Genomic DNA, 20,391 nt, shown 5'->3' on the forward strand with positions numbered 1-20,391 from the left:
GTGTGTGTGTGTGTGTGTGTGTGTGTGTGTGTGTGTGTGTGTGTGTGTGTGTGTGTGTGTGTGTGAGAGAGGAAAAAGGAAAATTATAGAAAATTATAATCATTCTGTTTACATGGATTATTGTGCAGGAACCAGGAAAGCGTTCCCAGCTGTGGAGGATGACTGGGACTGGCATGCTTTGTCATGAAGGTTCATCTCCACCACAGAGCAAACCAGCTCAGCCACGCCCACTGGACTCCTCTCTTGTACTGGACATCGCTGGACTTGCAGCTGTTAGTGACAACAGGTTTGTTCTCTGCAGTTTAAGAATTCTCTCTCAGGAGTAATTTTCAGTAATTTAATGACCCCAGACCGTAAGCTGAGATGAACTCTGGGTGTAAGAGGTATTTCTTTACCTCTCCCAGTTTTGAGCCACTAATGCTGAGGAGGCCAGACTCACGACGCAGCACCACCCAGACATGGTACTTCAGCTCAGGCATGCTGACCTGTGGCCTGCCTCGACTGGTAGTACAGGTAGGTGCACCACCAGCTTAGCTTATTATTGTGCTTGTGTTTTTCCTTTCATGACTTTCTTCAGTTTTACACTATTTGGTGACTGGTACTCTCCAGGTGAAAGGTGGGGTTGCGGGTCTGTATGATGGAGCAGAGGTGGTTCTGGGACCAGATTCTGGACTTCTGGAGCCTAGTCTTGAGCAGCAGTTCATCAACCAGAAGATGAGGCCGGGTTCTGGGGTTCTGTCGGTCCAGGTGCTGCCAGATGGACCCACACGTGTCTTACAGGTGAAAAACCCAAAACAGGAAAGTCTAAAGAAATGACAAAAAGCTGCTCGGAAAGAATTGTTTAGACCAAGGGTCGGCAACCTGCGGCTCTTTAGTCTTTATACTGTGGCTCCGTGAATTTCATAAGCAACACTTTATAGCTTTATAGCATACAAAGCATAAAGGTAAAAAAAAACAATGTATGCAGTGTTATCTTAATTTTAGATGTGAAAAAGTATTTGCAGCTCCCAGTGTTTTCTTTTCCGTGGAAACTGGGTCCAAATGGCTCTTTGGGTCTTAAAGGTTGCTGACCCCTGGTTTAGACAAATAAAAAAACACAGCAATTACAAACAGTTTCACCTAACAGGCTCTTCAAAATAATAACTAAGAAAATGCGTTCTGACAGCTTTTGTTCACCTTAAAAGGTCATACCAATAGTTTAACCTGCTTGTTTGTTGTAGTTTATTGTTGTTTTACCTGGTTTACTAGAAACCACAACATACCAGGGAGTTATCAATCTTTTCCTCCCTACATGGCAAACTCGCCTACCCTGTAGATTAGGTGCAGTACTCTCTTCTCAAGCAGTCTTTAACATACTGTTAAAACATCATGATATTGACTTAATGCATGCTCAGTCATCCAGGCAAGAAAATTCCAAAAAGTTGATGCTGTTCATCCGGAGGTTTCGTCAATCATCCAAGTGTCTTCTTCTGTCTCAGCTGACTGCAGGTTTCCACAGCCTTATAAACAGTAAATTTGCACAATGAGTAAAACTAGCACCACTTGCGAAAGAGGAGCGGATCCAACAGAGACTTACAATGCGGCCAGAAGAGAGAAGGATGCCACACCGAAGGGGACAAGTGGGTGAAAAATATGTCTAACAGACAACTCATCCAAGCAGAGAAAAACAAAAGGGTTGAACTTTGCTGTGACACAGAAACAAATCCCTCTAGTGGAACTGATCACAGCCACAGAAACGGCAACATTGCAGACGTGGAAGACGTGTCCCCCGACACAAACAGAGTAGTATACTGTACACTGTTAAGTGCCGGGAGAATTGCCAGGATTTATACATCGGGGAAACCAAACAACCTCTGGCGAAGCAGATGGCACAACACTCAAAAGAGTTAAGTTGTCAGGCCAGGACTCTGCAGTCTATCTTCACCACAGTGGACACTCTTTCAGTGATAAGGGTGTACACATCCTGGACAGGGAGGAACGCTGGTTTGAGTGGGGAGTCAAAGAGGCCATTTACATGAAAAGGGAAAGACCATCTCTGAATCGAGGAGGGGTCCTAAGGGTACATCTGTCACCATCTTACAGTGCTGTGATTGCAGTCATTCCCCAACTCTCTGTGAACTCTCTGTGAGCATTAGTCATTGGCCAATGATCAGTGGTCAGTGACCAGTGGTTATTCATGCGCAATAATGATCAAGAAACTGACCTCGCAGCCCATTTTTCACAAGTGGTGCTTGTTTCAGTCATTATGCAAATGTACTGTTTATAAGGTTGGGGAAATCTGCAGTCAGCTGAGACTGAAGAAGTCACTTGAATGAGTGACGAAAGGTTTCTCCCACTGAAAACGAGATGTCTGGATGAACAGAATAAATTTTTTGGGATCATGTTATTGGGAGCAGGTCTTGACTCATTATCCTGCTCCTGAATATGCTATGGTCAATAGGACACCCCCCAGTAATTGTGTGAATCAGAAGCCTTAGGTACACTACCAACTCACTCATGTTTCCACCCTAGAGACTTATCAATGTATTCCAGGGGCCAGAGCATGCAACACAAAACAAGTTAGAAACCTCTGGCTAACATTCCTAAAAACACTGGTAGCGAACAACTGTGAGCAACAAAATGATGCACGACAGGCAAATCACTTCCTGTGTGAGCGTGCCTTAAGACAAAGAATTGAATGTTCTTGAATGATTTTAACCCATCTGAGCATGTGTTTTTTGTTTTTTTTTACTGAAGGTGGGATGGTAGAGTAACACATTTGATGTTGAAAAAAAATTGCAATTCCATAATACAATTGTTTTTGCTTTCCAGTCTTTACTTCAGTCATTTATATTTGACCTGACTCCAGATGTTCCAAATCTGATATACAGTCTCCTTGGTTTTTCTTTTCTGTTCACACACTATAAATCTGGTAACTGCTTCTTTTATGATGTACCAGATATTTATCACTCTAATGATCCAAAAATACTCGTGAAAATATCTGAATTTCATATCTGTGAACCTCCTCAGTATTGATTTTGGTTTAAACTGCATTTTTTGCAGATCAGTGACTTCAATCAGAGGAGAATGATGAGGAGCTCACCTAGTACAGAACAGGATCGGGGCAAAGATGACGTGAAGAAGAGAGAGGCTGAGCAGGAGCTGGAGGTAAAATCATTTGAAATGCATCTATTATGCTATAACAAAAATCTTTCACTTCAAGTGTTTATTTGTAGTGTGTATATATACTTCTCAATTTGGGGATTCAGATATTCTCACAGTTTAAAAAAGTGAATATGCTCTCTCAGCTCTTCATCTTTAAGAACGAAGACTGGAGGCTGTGCTTAAACTACTGGGGGATCACTCTCCACAGCCTCCCTTGAAAAATCTGTTCCATGGTACTGGATAGGAGCACAGCAGAGTGTGACGTACCAACAATGAGTCCCCCGTCCCTCTTCTGAGCTGTTTCTCTTTCCCTCTTTCTTTCTCCCCTTCTTTCCCCCAGTCAAGTCTGTCCCGTATTCAGCAAGTGAAAATAAAATAAACAATAAAAGGTGAATCAAATGGACCATTACGGCAAGGCTAGGATGGTCAATTTGGTAAAGTAAATCTGTTGGGCATCTTTCTTTGCCTTTAGACAATAATTCTGATGGCAAAACAGCCAAACGGGACAGGCAAAAGAAAAAAAAACAAAAAGAAAAAAAAAACAATGAGTATTAGCACCTCCAAATTTGAGGCCATGGCCCTTAGCTGGAATAGGGTGGAGTCTTCCACGTGAGCTGCTGCGTCATGTGAAGGAGCTTAAGTATCTCAGGGTCTTGTTCATGATTGATGGGAGAAGGGAGCAAGAGACCATGGCTACAGTGATGCTCTCTGGTCTCTCTTCCTTAGAGATAGGATGAGGAGATAGTCATTTGAGAGAGTCTTAGAGAAGAGCCCCCGTTCCTCGACATCGAAAGGAGCCAGTTGAGGTGGTTCAGTAATCTGGCAAAGATGAAATGGGTGAAATGTTCCAAGCATGTCACACCAGGAGAAAGCCCCTGGATCTGCTGGAGAAATTACATCTCTTGGCGTGTCTGGGAATCCCTCAATGTTCTCCTGGTTATGCTGGATGGGGTGGGGAGAGGGTTTTCTTGCCTTCTCTCTTCCTAGCCCTACAAGTCTGCCCTGAATAAGAGAAAGACGGTGAATGTGTGGATGAATGTTATCTTATTATTTTCTAGAATTTTTTACATTGTTGCACTGGTCTTGGTTAGAATAGGCTTTCTAGAAAACCTTAAAATGGTTCATCTAGGAATCATACAGTTCTTCTCTGTAATTATACCCAGGTGTTGGTGAACTTGGAGGAGGGGCTAGGGCTGTCTCTGGTCAACAAGGTTCCTGAGGAGCTTGTTTTTACTACACTGTCTGGTATAGATGTCCACTTTACTCGCACTGCTGCCAATGAAGTGTTGGAGCTGAGCATCCACAATATACAGGTGAGCTTACTGCACATTTGAAAATATTTACAGTACTTAATAAACGCATTGGAGGACCACGCAGTGTGAGGTTCATTCCAGAGCTACTTTAAACGAACTGTTTCACATGCTCAGGGTAGCTTTCCATTATCTGGACTCACTTACCCAACACTGACAGTCAGGATAAGTTTCACACAAAGCTGGCTATCAACGTTAACACAAGGTTTCACTAATCTGTTTTTTTTTTCTCTTAGTTGTAGCCTCTGTGGTGTATGATAGTCTGGGAGGAAGCAAAAATTACCATGGCAACATACTGGTTTACAGTAGGAATTAAACCACCTTCGTAATACATAAAACTCAGCTTACATAAAACCCTAGAGTAAAACAGTTTTCCAGCTTCCTCTCTCTAGTACAGGACACTGCTCTGCAGTCAGGTCTCATGCCTCCCCTGACACCACACCCTGAACCCACTGCTCCACTTCTGCCCTGCAGCTGAGCCATAAATCACTTAAATTTGAATTCATGTAATTAAAAGACACATAAATGACTTCAGTTAAGCAACCAAGATTTTATTGAAATGTGTACTTTCAGCTTAAATGGGTGGCAGAATGATACAGTGGTTAGCATCATTGCCTCACAGTAAGAAAGTCCTGGGTTAGAGTCCAGACTAGGGCCTTTCCATGTGGAGTAAATGGGAAATGGACTGATTCTTATATACTGCTTTTCTACTCTACCTGAGCACTCAGAGGATTTTATACAACTTGCCTCATTCAGCCATTCATACAGGCACTTTTTTCTATGCTTCCGTGCTTTCTATCTAACACATACATTCATAGGCACAAGCCCCACATGACCTTGAATTGGAATAGAGCGGTTGATAATATAGATAAATGAATGCAAAAGATGCTTCATTTTACATTCATGTGGTATACATGCTGAAAGTTAAGAAGGAAAATTGTTTGATCCCCCTCTGAATTTGTAAGTTCACTTACAAACAAAAGAAAAGTCTCTAAATTTTGTGGTAGTTTAATTTTATTGGAGAGAGACAGAATATGAACCAAAAATCCAGAAAAACACTTCATATAAATAACAGTCAAGCACAGACGTGGATGCTTTGGAGTTGTTTCTCTGCTAAGGATACAGGATGACTTTGTTGTATTGAGCGGCCAATGTATGGGATCGTGTACGGTAAAATCTTGGATGAGAACCTCTTTCCCTCGGCCAGAGCGCTGATGATGGGTCATGATGGGTCTTCCAGCATGACGGTTATCCAAAACATACCAACAACATAACCTAACAAAGGAACAGCCAGATAACAAGCACATTAACATCATGGAGCCAGTCTCCAGACCTCAGTACTAGAGAAAATGTATGGAGGGAGCTAAAGCTTCAAGTTGCCAAACGGCACCAAGAAACCTAAAGGAATTAGTGTTTCTGTGGAGATCCCCCATCTCCACAGAAACACTAATTCCTTTAGGCTTCTTGGTGCCGTTAGATGTTTAATAAGATGTTTCTTGTAGGATTTTGGCCGGGGGGGCCAAAATCCTACAAGAAACATCTTATTGCTGTGTTTGCCAACAAAGGTTTCTAAGTCATTTTAGCTTAGGCATCAAATACTTAATTCACTCAATGACATACAAATCAATTCTTAACTTTTTATGAAATATGTTTTTAAATCAAAATTAAGCTGCCATAAAAATGAGAGATTTCACATCTTTGTATTGTAAGTGAGCAAATTTACAAATAATTATTTAACTTGCTGTACTTGTGAGTCTGATAAGTGCATCTGGAAAGTATTCACAACATTTAACCTTTTCCAGATGTTGTCATATTATTCCAAAATGGATTTATTTATTTTTTTAATTTCACATTTTTACACACATACCTTATAATGACAAAGGGAAAAAGTTTTCTTGAAATTCTTGTAAATTAAAATCTGAAAATAAAAATATAATATGTACATAAGTATTCAGTCTGACACTGTGCTGTGAATGCTTTCCTGATGAACTTGTTTATGTAGTAAATGTTTCGCTAACTCTATAAATACTCTTTCTGTCACATTGTGGTTATCAGGTGGATAATCAGCTCTTGGGTACCACTCATCCTGTCATGCTGTGTGTGACTCCCAGTTCCAGTGAGAGCAGTGTAAGTGACAGTGGCCCAGCAATGCAAGTCAATTCAGTCAAGGTTCCTAGCAGCCTCATGCTTACTGACCTCTACAAGGTGAGTACCACACAGTGCTCCATCACAGGTGATCACTGGGGACTGTAGAAAAGTAAACTGATGAAACTGTCAGAAAGTATATTTTTTAACTTAATCTTGATATTTTTTTTAGAAAACATATAGCTTTGTTGTACCAGAATCTTGTGACTAAAGATGTAACCATGATATATACGCAGCACCTGATGGTGACAGCTCGTCGCTTCACTGTCATAATTGAGGAGAAGTTGCTGCTCAAGCTGCTCAGTTTCGTTGGATATGGACAGACAGATGCTGGTGGGTCTTTGTTTCAGCATCATTGTTAATAGTGGTAAGAGGCTCACCACAAAACTGATCATTTTTATCCTTATCCAGAGCTGGAGAAGTTGGATGAAAACCTCCGTGACAAGCCCAACGAGGACACTGGACCTCACAAACGGTACTACTTTGAGAATTTGAAGATCAGCCTTCCTCAGGTCAAACTGAGTGTCTTCACCTCTCACAAGCTGCCTGCTGAACTCAAGGTAACCAGACACTGATCTTTTTTTATAACCAAGCTTTTAGCCTGAAATCATTCTGATAATGCAAAGTGGCGGTGCCTTTGATAGAGAGCAACATGTCCAAAAACCAAAGCTTAATGGTAGACATAACCACTCAAAAGTTTTATTTTCTTAAAGCAGTTGCTCAGCATTTTGAGAATATTTTCTTCTTTTCCTTAATATGCTGTTTACATGTAAATACAATTTAATTAACCTAACCAAGTATAAAAATTGGAGTAGCTTGGATCTTTATATATAATAAAGCTAAATTAATTGTTTAAAGTTGAAAACGTCTTTGTAGGGCAGATGAAATCTTAAAGGATTGATATAACAGTAGACAGGCACCAGTTCTGTGTAGCTCTCACTCGTGCTGCCAACAGCAGCAATATTTAGGTGGGAGATATCCACATGAATACTAGGACACAAGGTTTCCAACCAGAACATCGTATTCTGTCACAGGAGATCAGTGCTTTTCATTTCTTACATTAAATACTTAAATACTTATAATGTTATGTGTGATCAGCTGGTTTTCACACCATAAAATTGTGACTTTGCCGATTATTAATTAATTTATTTTAAAGCTGTCACCATATTGGGTTTTGGAGCCTGGAGAGTCTACATCTGGAGCTCGATATGGAGTGCTACGTTATCAGCTAACAGTTGGTAGCTCATTTACCAAGGGGCATCTATAAACTGCTTGATGCAACACATGCACACACACACACACACACACACACACACACACACACACACACACACACACACACACACACACACACACCTGTGCATATCTGCTGATTAGATAAATCTGTTAAAATAGTACCAAATGGCGCCAAAAACCCAAACGTTGTTAAAAGGTCCAGATCATTGACAGTCAGCCGAGGTGAATTCAGACAGCTGCTAGCTAAAGCACTACACGGGTACACCTGGCAATCCAAGCAGCCAAGCCACTGACTGAACAACGTCCAAATGGGAGATTTATCTTAAAAAACACATTACTTCCCATATAGTTGTTACTAAGGAGAGATGGACGGCAACATATTTTTTTACCAAGCTGTTTTGTATCAGGCTGTCCGTGGGCCCCTGAGGCTGCCTTTTGTTTCAGACCACCACTCCCAACAAACATAGATGTTTACATCAGCGCTGTAACTTGCACTATTTTATCAACCGATTCACACTATAAACAGTGTTTGCCTCTTATCTGTATTTAATTATTTAATTTACTAACGGTACAGTACTCTTGGTAACCATTGTCCTTCATGTAAATATGTAAAAATTGTGCATGTTTCTGTTCTTTGTCATGTGTACTGTTTGTTTGTATATGTGTCTTTCTTGCTGCTGTTACACCCAAATTTCCCCTTGTGGGACAATTAAAGGATTATTCTATTCTATTCTAATGTGGTTAAAGCCTGACTTTGCAGGCACTCTGCATTTGTGGCATAAAACAATTCAAGTATCTGAGAGCTGCCATGCTACTGCCTCATATTATTACATGATTTGTTTTTCTTTTCCTTTTTTTTGGTAATTTTAGGCCCTGAAAGGTACCCTGGGCTTTCCTCTAGTTCGCTTTGAAGATGCAGTCATCAACATGTACCCATTCACAAGAGTGCATCCCTATGAAACACAGGAGATCATCATCAATGACATCCTTAAGCACTTTAGAGAGGTAACAGGCTTTATATACGTGTGTGTGTGTGTGTGCGTGTGCGTGTGCTTGTGTGTGTGTATGTGTGTGTGTGTGTGTGTGTGTGTGTGTGTGTGTGCGCGCGCGCATGCTTAGCATAGTGGTAAGAATGTCTGTATCAAGTAAGGGTCCCTAGGCTAGAACTCCCATGCTAACCAATCCTACCTCTGATATGAGCGAGAGACTGAAGCCATACCGGCTCAGACGTCGCCCAGATTAATAATGTCCCGCGTCAGGTGTTGAGGAACCAGGACACACTGATGAGAAGTGAGCTTCTGGAGCAAGAAGGTGCAAGTAGACAAGAGATGAGAATAGGACACTGTTGGAACACTACTATACAAGTAACTCCAGTGGAAGTGATCACATGAACATGATGAGGGACCTATGGAATCTTCGATATCCAGCATCCAGTTTGATGGCAAAACAACTAGTAGCTCAGTGTTCCAACATTCAGAAGAAGGTAACTGCTCTCACTGTAAGAGACTGACGAGGTACAACAAAAATGCTACACCAAGGACAACAGGTCAGAGGGGAGATATCATAACCCCCATCTGACATTTGGTACCAAACCCCAAGTATGAAGGAAGAAGGAGTGTTGAGTGTGAGAGGTGCTGACCTGAAAGATAGGATTATGGCAAAGCTGGAAACTTGGACCCTCCATAGCCGGTTACCAAGACCACATGAAGTACCCTCTGAAGATCTACTAGATGATGTGAATGCACAACTATGGACAATTCCTACTGCAACCATCACCACAGCCTATCAGCTGATCTACACCACCATAAATAGAACAGTTGAACAATGGTAAACAGGGATTTGTGTTGTTGTGTGGAACTGTAACTTCAGGTTTATATGAAATGGTAATTATGAGGCAATATGGTTTAGGTCATTTTACAGAGAAATGCAGTAGTATTGTAATGAATAGTGTAGCAAAGTATTATCCTGCATTACTTTTAAGAAAAGTGTTCTGTGTAATACTTTTTTGAGTAATGATCCCAACGCTGATAGCAACAAAGAAGGTAAATCCCTCCAACATGGACAAACATTTGACCCACAGCATGTAATTAATTTGCATTAATGTAATGTCTTGGTGGTGACTCTCAAAATGTAGCAAATGAGAATCGATAAGTAATAATGATAATGGAATCACTACATTCTTATCAATTCTTATTCCCATCCCAAGCTGCCTAAGACAGTTGAAAAATACCAAATATAGACTTTCAAGCTTTGTGAAATTGTACAACTTCTGTTCTTGCCTTATATACTGCATTTATATATATATATATATATATATATATATATTAGGGGTGCAACGATATTCGTATCGATATTGAACCGTTCGATACAGTGCTTTCGGTTCGGTACGCATATGTATCGAACAATACAACATTTGTAATTTATTTTATCAATTTTCCTTCTGACGATGCTGTCTGTGTTGAGCGCTCAGTGAATCTGGTTCGACTACTCCGCCTAGGCTGCACTGTCGAGCGCAGATCCACTGAGCGCTCAACACAGACAGCATAGTCAGAAGGAAGAGCGCAGGGCAAGCTAGCGAGACAGAAGTTAAGCTCTCCTTGCAACATGGCAAATTGAACCTCATTCAGATCTGGCGTTTGGAATTATTTTGGTTTTCATGTGACGTATGACCCTGAAGGTAAGCGAGTCATGGACTAAAGTAAAACAGTATGTTGGATGTGCCATGCAATGCTCAATTACATTGGTGTGAACTAGTGTGTTAGCGCAGTTAGCTCGTTAACGTGTTGGCCGTCTAGCCCCATGCACGGGCGATCGGCGGTAGCTCGTTAACGGAGATTTGCCGTGTTGTGGCGTTAAGGTCATTTCAACGAGATTAACCTGAAAGCACTAGTGGGAACACAACGAATATGACTGCACATTTACGCCGACATCATCCTAGTGCAAAGACAAGTGGAAGCAGACAAAAAAAGCAAGCATGCTACTAACTTTAGCCGAGTCATTTAGACAGCTGTTAGCACATGATTCTCCTTATGCTGCTGAGAATATAGCCCAGAAGAAGCGGATAGTATAGCTTTTATTTTGGAAAGAGCCATTTCTCTGTAATAAACTCTCTTTTCCAAAGATGAGTGATTCCTCAATCAGATACAGGGCTCGCAATATCGCTAGCCCGACGTCCCGGAGCTAGCGATTTTTTCAGTCGGGCTACCAAAATCTATCTCTTCCCTGCCCGTCGGGCTATTGTAGGAAAAATATATGTCAATGCTTTTGCATTCTTTCAGAAATGTAGCTGGGTAATTATGTCATTGGCATCGGTGAGCCACTGTCAATATGTGACATATTGAAATCGCGTTTGAATTTGCGCTTGTTTTTTTGCTTTCACTTTGCAATCGTCGAACTGTGTATAGAGAGCGACAGCACTGATTGGTGAGTGATGATAATTTGCGCACCAATTCCTCTGACATCGTCTTATTAATCGTTAGCTTACTATGCAAACATGACAAGTGAAATCTCCCGCAGCAAGCTTAAACATGTGAGAGGTTGATCGCGCAGAGAATCGCTGAGCTTATGTGAGTGCGTGTGTAAAAGCATTTCAGTTCTGCTGAGCCAAATAAGACAGGTCAGGGTGAAGAAGTGACAGCCAAAGAAAAGCTTACCACAAAACGGAGAAGTTATGACAAATCAGACTATAAGGCAAAAAGAAAGTGCAGCTTTATGGTTTCATGGACAAAAGAATTTCTGTGGCTGCAATATGAGAGCTAAATAACCAGGGCTGCACATAAGTGGTCCGCAGGTGCGCATTCGCTGTCAAAATAAAAAACACGCACAAGGGTTAGGGTTAAATTTAAAAACTGTACTTTTGAGTTAAAATATATATTTATAATTTTAATAAATGACAAATTAAAAATGCATGAACATTTTTTTGTATCGAAAAAATATCGAACCGTGACACCAAAGTATCGAACCGAACCGAACCGTGAATTTTGTGTATCGTTGCACCCCTAATATATATATATATATATATATATATCTTTCAATGAAAGGCTGCAGCTATTATATCCCATTTTCATAGCAAACTATAAAGAAATGTGGTGGGCTCAGGAATTTTGCACAGTACTACATGTCAACAGAGATTTCATTTAGAAGAATTTAGTAGAACAACAAAAAATATATAAAAAATTAAAACTGCAACAATTCTAAGCTGTTAAGGTGTTTATAAAAATTTTTTTTAAATCAACTATAAGTTATCACATAGACAACTATGTCATGTGCTGTGGTAGACAGTGTAGCTTGTGTCAGAGCCTTACAGTGCAGTGTTGTCTTTATGTAGGAGCTCATCAGTCAAGCGGCTCAGATACTTGGGTCTGTGGACTTCCTGGGGAACCCCATGGGCCTCCTAAATGACGTCTCTGAGGGCATGACTGAACTCTTCAAACATGGCAATGTGGGTGGTCTCATACGCAGTGTAACCCACGGTGTGTCCAACTCTGCAGCCAAGGTATGTATATCTTAGGTTTGGTTCACGGTGCCTCTCACTTTTTAGGTTTGGTTAAAATCAGATAAACTTTATTCACCCCCAAAATTCAGGGAATTCTGTATTTCTGTGATATTTTTATATAGTTTATATACCCTGGTCATTAGGTATGAATGTCATCTTTTAATCATTTCTTTTAACTTTCTTTTTCCAGGTTAGAATGATTGTGCAGCATCTCTAATGAGATTAAAAAAAACAAGATTCGGGTACACAACTTCAAATTTATTTAGGATTTTCTGCAAATCCACACATGATCAAAAATATACATAAAGCCTCAAATATATACATAGACATTAGAAGAGTTAAGTAAGTTTTGTTGTTTAGGTGTATAATGTCCAGCCAATGACAGCAAATCGTCATTTAGTTTTAGTCATAATTTAGGCATCTAAATTCTTTTAATTCGTTTTTGTTGATTACATATTCTAAGATTATAGTAGATTAAATCTGAAATGATTTAATCATTTAATCAAGCTCTGCCCAGGTGTCACTGTGGATGATTCAAATTCGGTGGCAGCATATTCACCTTGTGGACGTAGCACCTGGTTCATGAGGTGTTGGAAAGTGGCTGGGGCTCCGAACAAGCCAAAAGGAGGTGTGAAAAATTTGTACAAACCATATGGAGTGGAGAAGGCCATTTTTTTCCTTAGACTGCGGAGACAAGGGAATGTGCCAGTATTCCTTGGTTAAATCCAGTGTTGTAAAAAAAAGTGAGCAGTGCCTAACTGGTCCGTGAGCTCGTCAACCCAGGGCATGGGCTACGCATCAAGCTGTGACATTTCACTTGTGCGAGACATGAACGATGTGCCCTGGTCGATCAGTATGTCTTTCTGGAGATGACCTGAAACGGCACCTGCGCCACACTCTTTGCAGAAATGGTGCATAGAACCAGTCCATTTACAGTGTGGTGGGACTCTGCTTTGTTTGTCAGTTTGCAGGGACTTTATCAGATGGGCTGGGAAAGACTATGGACAATCGGCACCAGAATGAACGAGAGTACATCAGATACCACGGAGCCACCAGTGGAGAGCACCTGGTAGCAGGGATTCATGGATTGGCTCACGGTACAGCTTCAAAACTCTTCTTTGTCTGGTTAATGCTACCACTAGTTGATAAAAGATTCATTTAATTAGTGTCTGAATGAAGAGCCTCCCAAACCCTTAAAAATGTAATTTATGTAAACTCTGTTGTCCGTATGCTAAAATGCTAAAAAAAAAAAAAAAATGGTGGGGAGAACAAATTATTGTTGAAACAAAAGATTTAAGATCAAACCATACAGATTACTGAATGAAAGATGACACTAAAATGATAATTGTTAATAGAAAATATTTGAGCCCTTTGGAATAAGTGATGTTTCAGAATTGATTTTTACATAATTTGAGCTGATCTTCAGATGACAGAATTATTAGCCCCCTATGGAAATTTTGAAAAGTTGAAAAGTGCTGTTTAATGGAGCAAGGAATTTTTTAACTATTATCCACTGTCAGGGTTCCTGGGTCGTTGACCCAGTGATTTCAGTTTGTTCATGTTCAGTTTAGTTCGCCACATTAATGTTCTCACTTCCTGTTTTTTCCCCGTGTCAGCTTGTCTCCCGTGTCATTAGTCAGATTATGTTCAGCCCTGTACTCACCTGTTTCCAATCATTGTCATCATTCAACCTGTGTATTTAAGTTCCTCTGTTTCACCAGTTCTTTGTCGTGTCATTGATGTTATATCGTCGTTCCCGTTAGTGCTCAGTTATTTAGCCAGCCACTCAGTCTTTCAGTCAGCTAGTCAGTTCTGCCGTTCCTGCGTTGTTCATTCACCCACTCCAATAAATCCTCATCATTTCTGCACCGTGAGTCCTGCGTTTGGGTCATCTCTTCCACGCCTCCACACACAACCTCTGACATCCACAAAGGGCGAAAATATGGAACAGTAGTGAACCTTCCCAAGAGTAGCTGGGCAACCAAACTTACACAGCGCAGCAACGACTCATCCAGGAGCCTCAGAACAACATACCAGAAACATTACTCACATGAAATATCAAAGTTACGGATTGCCTACATTAAACTAAAGACCCACTGCCTGCTCCCCTTGAAGCTAGCATTTTTGCAAGTTTGTACATCCTTTTAAATACACGTTCTGTCCTCTCTCAGGTATCATTGGAGGCATGACGAGCATCATCACTTCCACAGTGGAGGGTGTGAAGACGGAGGGTGGGGTTGGTGGCTTCTTCTCTGGCCTGGGTAAAGGCCTTGTTGGTACTGTGACCAAACCGGTGGCTGGAGCTCTGGACTTTGCATCAGAGACAGCCCAGACAGTCCGTGATATGGCTAGTCTAAGTAATCATAGGTGGGTTAAGTCTGTTCTCTGTAGTATTTGAATCCAAAACATTATTTTATTTTGTTAAAGTCAGTTTTATTATATAACCTCAACCTGAACATGCACCAGCTTATATTTTGACCATGTGCACACGTGGATTCTCTCCAAGCAGATTAGGCCACTCTGCGGTGGGGAATACTCTTCATTTCAGTAGATGTTTTTCTGATAGTGGTGAAAGTAAGTTTAAGGATATTATTCCTCCACTATCCACTATCTCCTTCAATGCCTTGTGCCCACACAGTGCAGAGCAGTTACTTAAACTCTATGCCCCCAGACATCAATTATCTTATTAAATGTATTACATGTTTGGTGCATACAAGTCTGGATACTGTGGCTCCTCTGAAAAGGAAAGATGTAACTGAAATGTGCAATCTACATTTAGCCTGAAGATACTTTGAAATACTTTGTTACTCTATAAAAAAGCTCCCTGTGAAGCTAGAACATCTTACTGTTCATCACTGATTGAAAAAAAAATAATAGCAACCTTAGATTTCTCTTCAGCGCAGTACAGCTTTCAGTATCACTGAAGTTTATTTAGACTCTTTTTCTCCAACCTCAGTAATTATTACTTCAGTAATTCCAAAACATCAACATGTGTTTTAGACCATATTCCTACAAGACTGCTCAATCAAGTCCTGCCATCCTACAATCTTTCACTCTTAAACATGCCTATCTCTATTAATGACCTCGGTACCACAGACCTTCAAGCTAGCAGTGATTAAACCACTACTCAAAAGCCATCGCTTTACACATCTGTCTTAGCTAATTATAGACTCTCTAATTAAAGACAATCTCCAACTTTCCTGTTATCTTAAAAATGGTTGAAATAGTAGCTGTAAAACAGCTAACAGATCATCTGCAGGGGAATGGTTTATTCAAACAGTTTCAGTCAGGTTTCAAAACTCATCACAGCACAGAAACAGCTTTAGTGGAGGTTACAAATGATCTTCTTATGGCCTCTTACAGTGTGCTTCTTCTTTAGCTACTCCTTTGTTGCCTTGGTGGTATGTTTTGAGTCATTGCCATGGTGGAAGACTCATCCACGATCGGTCTTCACTGTTCTAGTTGAGGGAGGGAGGTTCTTGTTCAGGTTTAAATGGGTTAGTTGATGTCAGAAAGTTGTTTTTTGGTTTCATCTGACCACAGCACTTTCTCCCAAGCCTTCTCTAAACCATTTAGACCAGGGGGGTCAAACCTACGGTCAGCGATACAATTATATCTGGCACGCAAGATCATTTCATATGTCAGTTGTTAATGGTCCATCGGTATGTGGGAGCCAATCTTCAGCCCTGCTGAGAATCAAGAAGAAATTCCTGCTAAGTATTACCAGCATGTAGACTTTTCAATGTGAGGCCATAACTTCCTGGATCAAATTTACACCTCAACGTCTCCAGTCTCCCTCAGAATGCTGTTGAAGTTCTGCCATAGACCTGGCAGCAGGCGTACGTTTTATGTGTGCCAGGTCTGTCCAGCATCCTCCCCCGCCACCTGATCCAACTCACCACCAGGTGTTGATCAGTTGACAGCTCAGCCCTTCTCCTTACCTGAGTGTCCAGAACATATGGCTGCAGGTCTGGTGATATGATTACAAAATCAATCATCAACCTGCGACCTAGGGCAGCTGCGTGCACTTATGGACACCCTTATGTTCAAACATGGTGTTTGTTATGGACAAACTGTGATTTGCACAGAAGTCCAACAACAAAACACCACTCTGGTTTAGATCCGGGAGGCCGTTCTGCCCAATCACGATGCTCCAGGTCACTGTCATTGCCTACATGAGCGTTGAAGTCTCCCAGTAGGACAAAAGAGTCCTCAGGTGGAGCACCCTCAAGCACCCTGCCCGTTCGGCGCATAAGCACAATTGACAGTCGGGACCCGTTCCCCGACCCTAAGGCACAGCTTCATTTTTGTCTAATGTTCTTAGAACTGAAATATCCTGAATCGTTCTTGTTCTTGGAAGTGTTTACATTCTGCTGCTATGTCGTTCAGGCTCACTGTGCAGTGTGTGAGGAAGCCCCGCTGCTGTAAGGGACCCCAGGGTCTGCTGCCTCGATACTCAGCCACACAGGCGGACGGTCAGGAGCAACTGTTCCACCTCACAGACAACATTCACTCCGAGTTGTGAGTGTAACTCAGTTCATTGTGTGTTCTTACAGTTGATTGCCTGTAGATTCAGCAAAGCTTAATGTTTTATTTCCTACAGCTTCATTGCTGTTGAGCCCATCGACACGTACTGCGTACTCATCTCCTCGAAAGTTGTCTACTTCCTGAAGCCAAGTGACTTCGTGGATCGTGAGGCCATCTTTCTGGAGGTCAAATACGATGACCTCTACCACTGTCTGGTATCTAAGGATCATGGGAAGGTATATGTGCAACTCACCAAGAAGGCTGAGAATACTAGCAGTGGTGTGGCAATTCCCGGTCCTTCCCACCAGAAGCCCATGGTGAGTTTTCGGTGACATTTTTGGATTGTTCCAGTGGTTTTGATTGATTCAAATTAGACAAAAATACTGTCTCATTTCTCTTTAAGCAGATAGTTTGCATTAGACCAAGCAGGACAAATAAAAGCCAGACACAGATTCATTCACAGAAGAAGAAACCAATCCACTATGTTTTTTATTTTGTGTCCTGTGTGATACTCAAACAACTACACCCATCAATATGGTTTACTGCAGAAAAAGAGACTCCTAATTTCCCTTTGAACATCTTCTGCAGTATGTTTGGTAACTAAGAATATAACTTCATCTTAGTAGCCATGTAAGTGTCTGGTGCTTACCCTCTGATCATGTGTCATCACAAGTAGGGATGTTCCTGCCGACTAATTTCCTAAATCGACTAAGCAAGTGGGAAAAATGAGACTAATAGACCAATTTAAAACTAAGAAACACTCATATACAGGGCTCTAGACAAACTTTTTGCCACGGTTGCACTGGTGAGCACTTTGCGCACCAGTGTACTTTTTGCGCACCAGCACAAAAGTTAGGTGCACCCAAATTTTTCAACCACATTGCTTAACACCACAGTTTTACATGTGCACTTTTTTGGGGGGGGGGAAATTGCTGTCCATACAGACAATTGATTTGTAAACAATTAATTAACAATCTTGTCAACACAAAGTTCTTTATTTGGAGCACATTTCTACAAGAAAGATAAGTTACTGAAAAAGCAGTGAGCCACCTTCTCCACCTTATCTGGGAAAAAACACTTCATTCCCAATCCAGTGTGTCCTGGGTCTACCCCGTGGCCTTCAGTTGGAACCCAGGAGGCAACCGCATCAACTGGCTCATTTCGATATGTAAGAGTAGCAGCTCTACTGTGAACTCCTCCCAAATGACTGAACTCCTTACCCCATGCTAAGGGAGAGCACATCCACCGCCTGAAGAAAGCTAATTTTCCGATTTCGATTATCATAATATCAAGAACATTGATATAACTGCTTTCTCCCATTTAATTGAGTCTTCCTAGCAGAGACAATTTATCTACTCCTGATGAACTGGTGTCTCACTGCAATTATGGACTCCAGTCTTATGGATATTTTTGCTCCTTTAAAAACCCAGTGTCTCCTTTATCCACTCTGCTGGGTGGAATTTGACCCACTTCCCACTTAGGAGGCTAAATCCTACTTATCCTTACTCTTTCCTTTAATAGCAGACATTATTCATTCTTCCCTAATCTCTGCTTTTTTCCTTTACCTCTTAAAACAGCTGTGATAATTCCAACTCTCAACAAACCTGATGCAGACCCTTCCAACCTAAATAATTTGTGTCCAATTGCTAATTTACCTTTTCTTTTGAAAACTTGCTGTTTAGATCTACTCTCACCTTACTAACAATCGTCTGTTTGAGCATTTTCACTCTGGTTTTTGGTCACTTCACAGTAGTGAGACAGCCCTGGTCAAAATCACAGATGATACTCTTATGGCAGCTGACTCTGGGCAGACACCCATGGGCTTCAGAGCTGTCAGCATGCAGTCAAGTCTATAGAGTGTTGATCTACTCATGTTATTCAGGTGTGTTGCAGCAAAAAAAGTAAACGTTTGGGGACACCAGCCCTCCAGGACTGGAGTTTGACACTTTATAATAATGGTTTGGGGAAGCCTGCAGATACAAAATTCAAGGACTTAGAAGTACTCCCCACCTACATAATGTGATGATAACATTGCAGAGGTCAAGTTGTGGGTTAGAAGACCAAAATAACTTTCTTTAATCCCGAACCTTCATGAGCTGGGATTCTTTTTCAATCAGATAATGAGATACACTTCAGCTGAATTTTTAAAATCCATGTCATTTTAAATTGTAAGAAGTTGTCTAATTTAGTTCTCCAATTTCAGTGACTGGTGGCTTATAGGACCAGTTTTCATTCAAATTGTTCTGTCTCTTCCCAACTTCAGTGTTTTCATTCTTTGACGCTCCTTCCGTAGGTCCATGTGAAAAGCGAGAGCCTCGCCATCAAAATATCTCAAGAAATCAACTACGCCAAGAGTCTGTACTACGAGCAACAGCTCATGCTTCCTTCCACTGAGAATGAGGACTGCTTACTGCTTGAATCCTGATCAGGACTTTTGGAGATGGTGTCTGCAGGATTGTGGGGCATTTAATTGATTTTTGCAGATAACAGTTTTTTTTTATCTGTTTTGACAAACAGCAGTAAAGGGTACTGGGTACAGATACGTGACCTGATGTTTCAGAAAGCACAGACATGTACAGGATAGAAAAAAAATAAAACTTGCACTGCAGTGTTCTTTTCACTGTGTATATGTAGAAAGCCCTTGTACTGCATTTGGCCTTTGCATTTATGACTTTTATGGCTGTAGTTGTACACATTCCACAACAGTTCTATATATTTGTGACTAGACTTAAATGTAAATAGAGCTGCATACCAAGAGTATAAATTGTTGTACATACTCTATTATGATGAAATATAGAAAGTCACAACTAAAGTGGATTATGTAAGAAACTGCCTTTACAAATGTATTTTGTGTAAGAGTCTATTAGAGATGGGGACATTGATTTGCACTGACATTGGGGTGGGACATGCAGCCCCCTCATCCTTTCAATTATACACACTGGAGTGTCCGTCATCGCCTACACTGCTTTTTACAATCATAAATCTAATGTGTCTAATTTTATTTAGCTACCCTTTTTTAATGACCTCATAATGAGCCTTCTAACCAAACTTTAAAGCAAAGTGAGGGCTTCCTTTTTACCTTTTACTCTGAGCAGCCTCATACGATAGGAAGCCACTGTTTGCAGGTGTGCGTGCACGTGCGTTATCACAGGCCTGTCAGAGAGATGACACACTCGGTCTGTGATCCTGTTAAAATGGTAAGATTTAAATAGACACTACTTCAAATAAAGCACCAGATTGCAGTACTCACTGTGGGGAACGCATTATTTTCCGACTCATTCAAAACACACATTTCCATTGTTGACTTCTTGCTTGTCCAGTGGTCTTTACTTCAATGATACACAGGGGCCACTACTGTCCTGTCTCAGGAAAACCAAGACCAAAAATGTGGAAGAAAGAGCTGGTCAAGTCTACAATCTCAGTGTTTTTCCCCTATATATTTTTTTTGTTTTTCTTTTTATTACCAAAGCCACAGCTGAGGGGTTGCAAAACCCTGAAATTAGACAGCTGGCAAGAAAGATTACTGCTGCTGTC

At 41.0% G+C, this 20,391-nt stretch overlaps 1 protein-coding gene across 3 annotated transcripts in view; it reads left to right on the forward strand.

Annotated features, from left to right (window-relative positions):
- Positions 1–20,102, forward strand: part of vps13d (vacuolar protein sorting 13 homolog D) — a 70,905-nt gene extending 50,803 nt beyond the window's left edge. For all 3 annotated transcript variants that reach the window (XM_014340468.2, XM_014340467.2, XM_014340469.2), the window contains 15 exons: positions 129–286; positions 405–513; positions 610–780; positions 3,043–3,147; positions 4,308–4,457; positions 6,510–6,659; positions 6,836–6,932; positions 7,011–7,159; positions 8,706–8,840; positions 12,163–12,330; positions 13,295–13,427; positions 14,502–14,697; positions 16,720–16,851; positions 16,934–17,174; positions 19,151–20,102. In XM_014340468.2, coding sequence (XP_014195954.1) covers positions 129–286; positions 405–513; positions 610–780; positions 3,043–3,147; positions 4,308–4,457; positions 6,510–6,659; positions 6,836–6,932; positions 7,011–7,159; positions 8,706–8,840; positions 12,163–12,330; positions 13,295–13,427; positions 14,502–14,697; positions 16,720–16,851; positions 16,934–17,174; positions 19,151–19,282 — 2,226 coding nt within the window. In that variant the 3' untranslated portion in view covers positions 19,283–20,102. The remainder of the gene's footprint in view (positions 1–128; positions 287–404; positions 514–609; positions 781–3,042; positions 3,148–4,307; positions 4,458–6,509; positions 6,660–6,835; positions 6,933–7,010; positions 7,160–8,705; positions 8,841–12,162; positions 12,331–13,294; positions 13,428–14,501; positions 14,698–16,719; positions 16,852–16,933; positions 17,175–19,150) is intronic.
- Positions 20,103–20,391: the final 289 nt, after the last annotated feature.

This window comes from Haplochromis burtoni, unplaced genomic scaffold (genome assembly GCF_018398535.1).
Source record: "Haplochromis burtoni strain Fernald_Lab_line unplaced genomic scaffold, NCSU_Asbu1 Contig_374, whole genome shotgun sequence".
NCBI lineage: Eukaryota > Metazoa > Chordata > Actinopteri > Cichliformes > Cichlidae > Haplochromis > Haplochromis burtoni.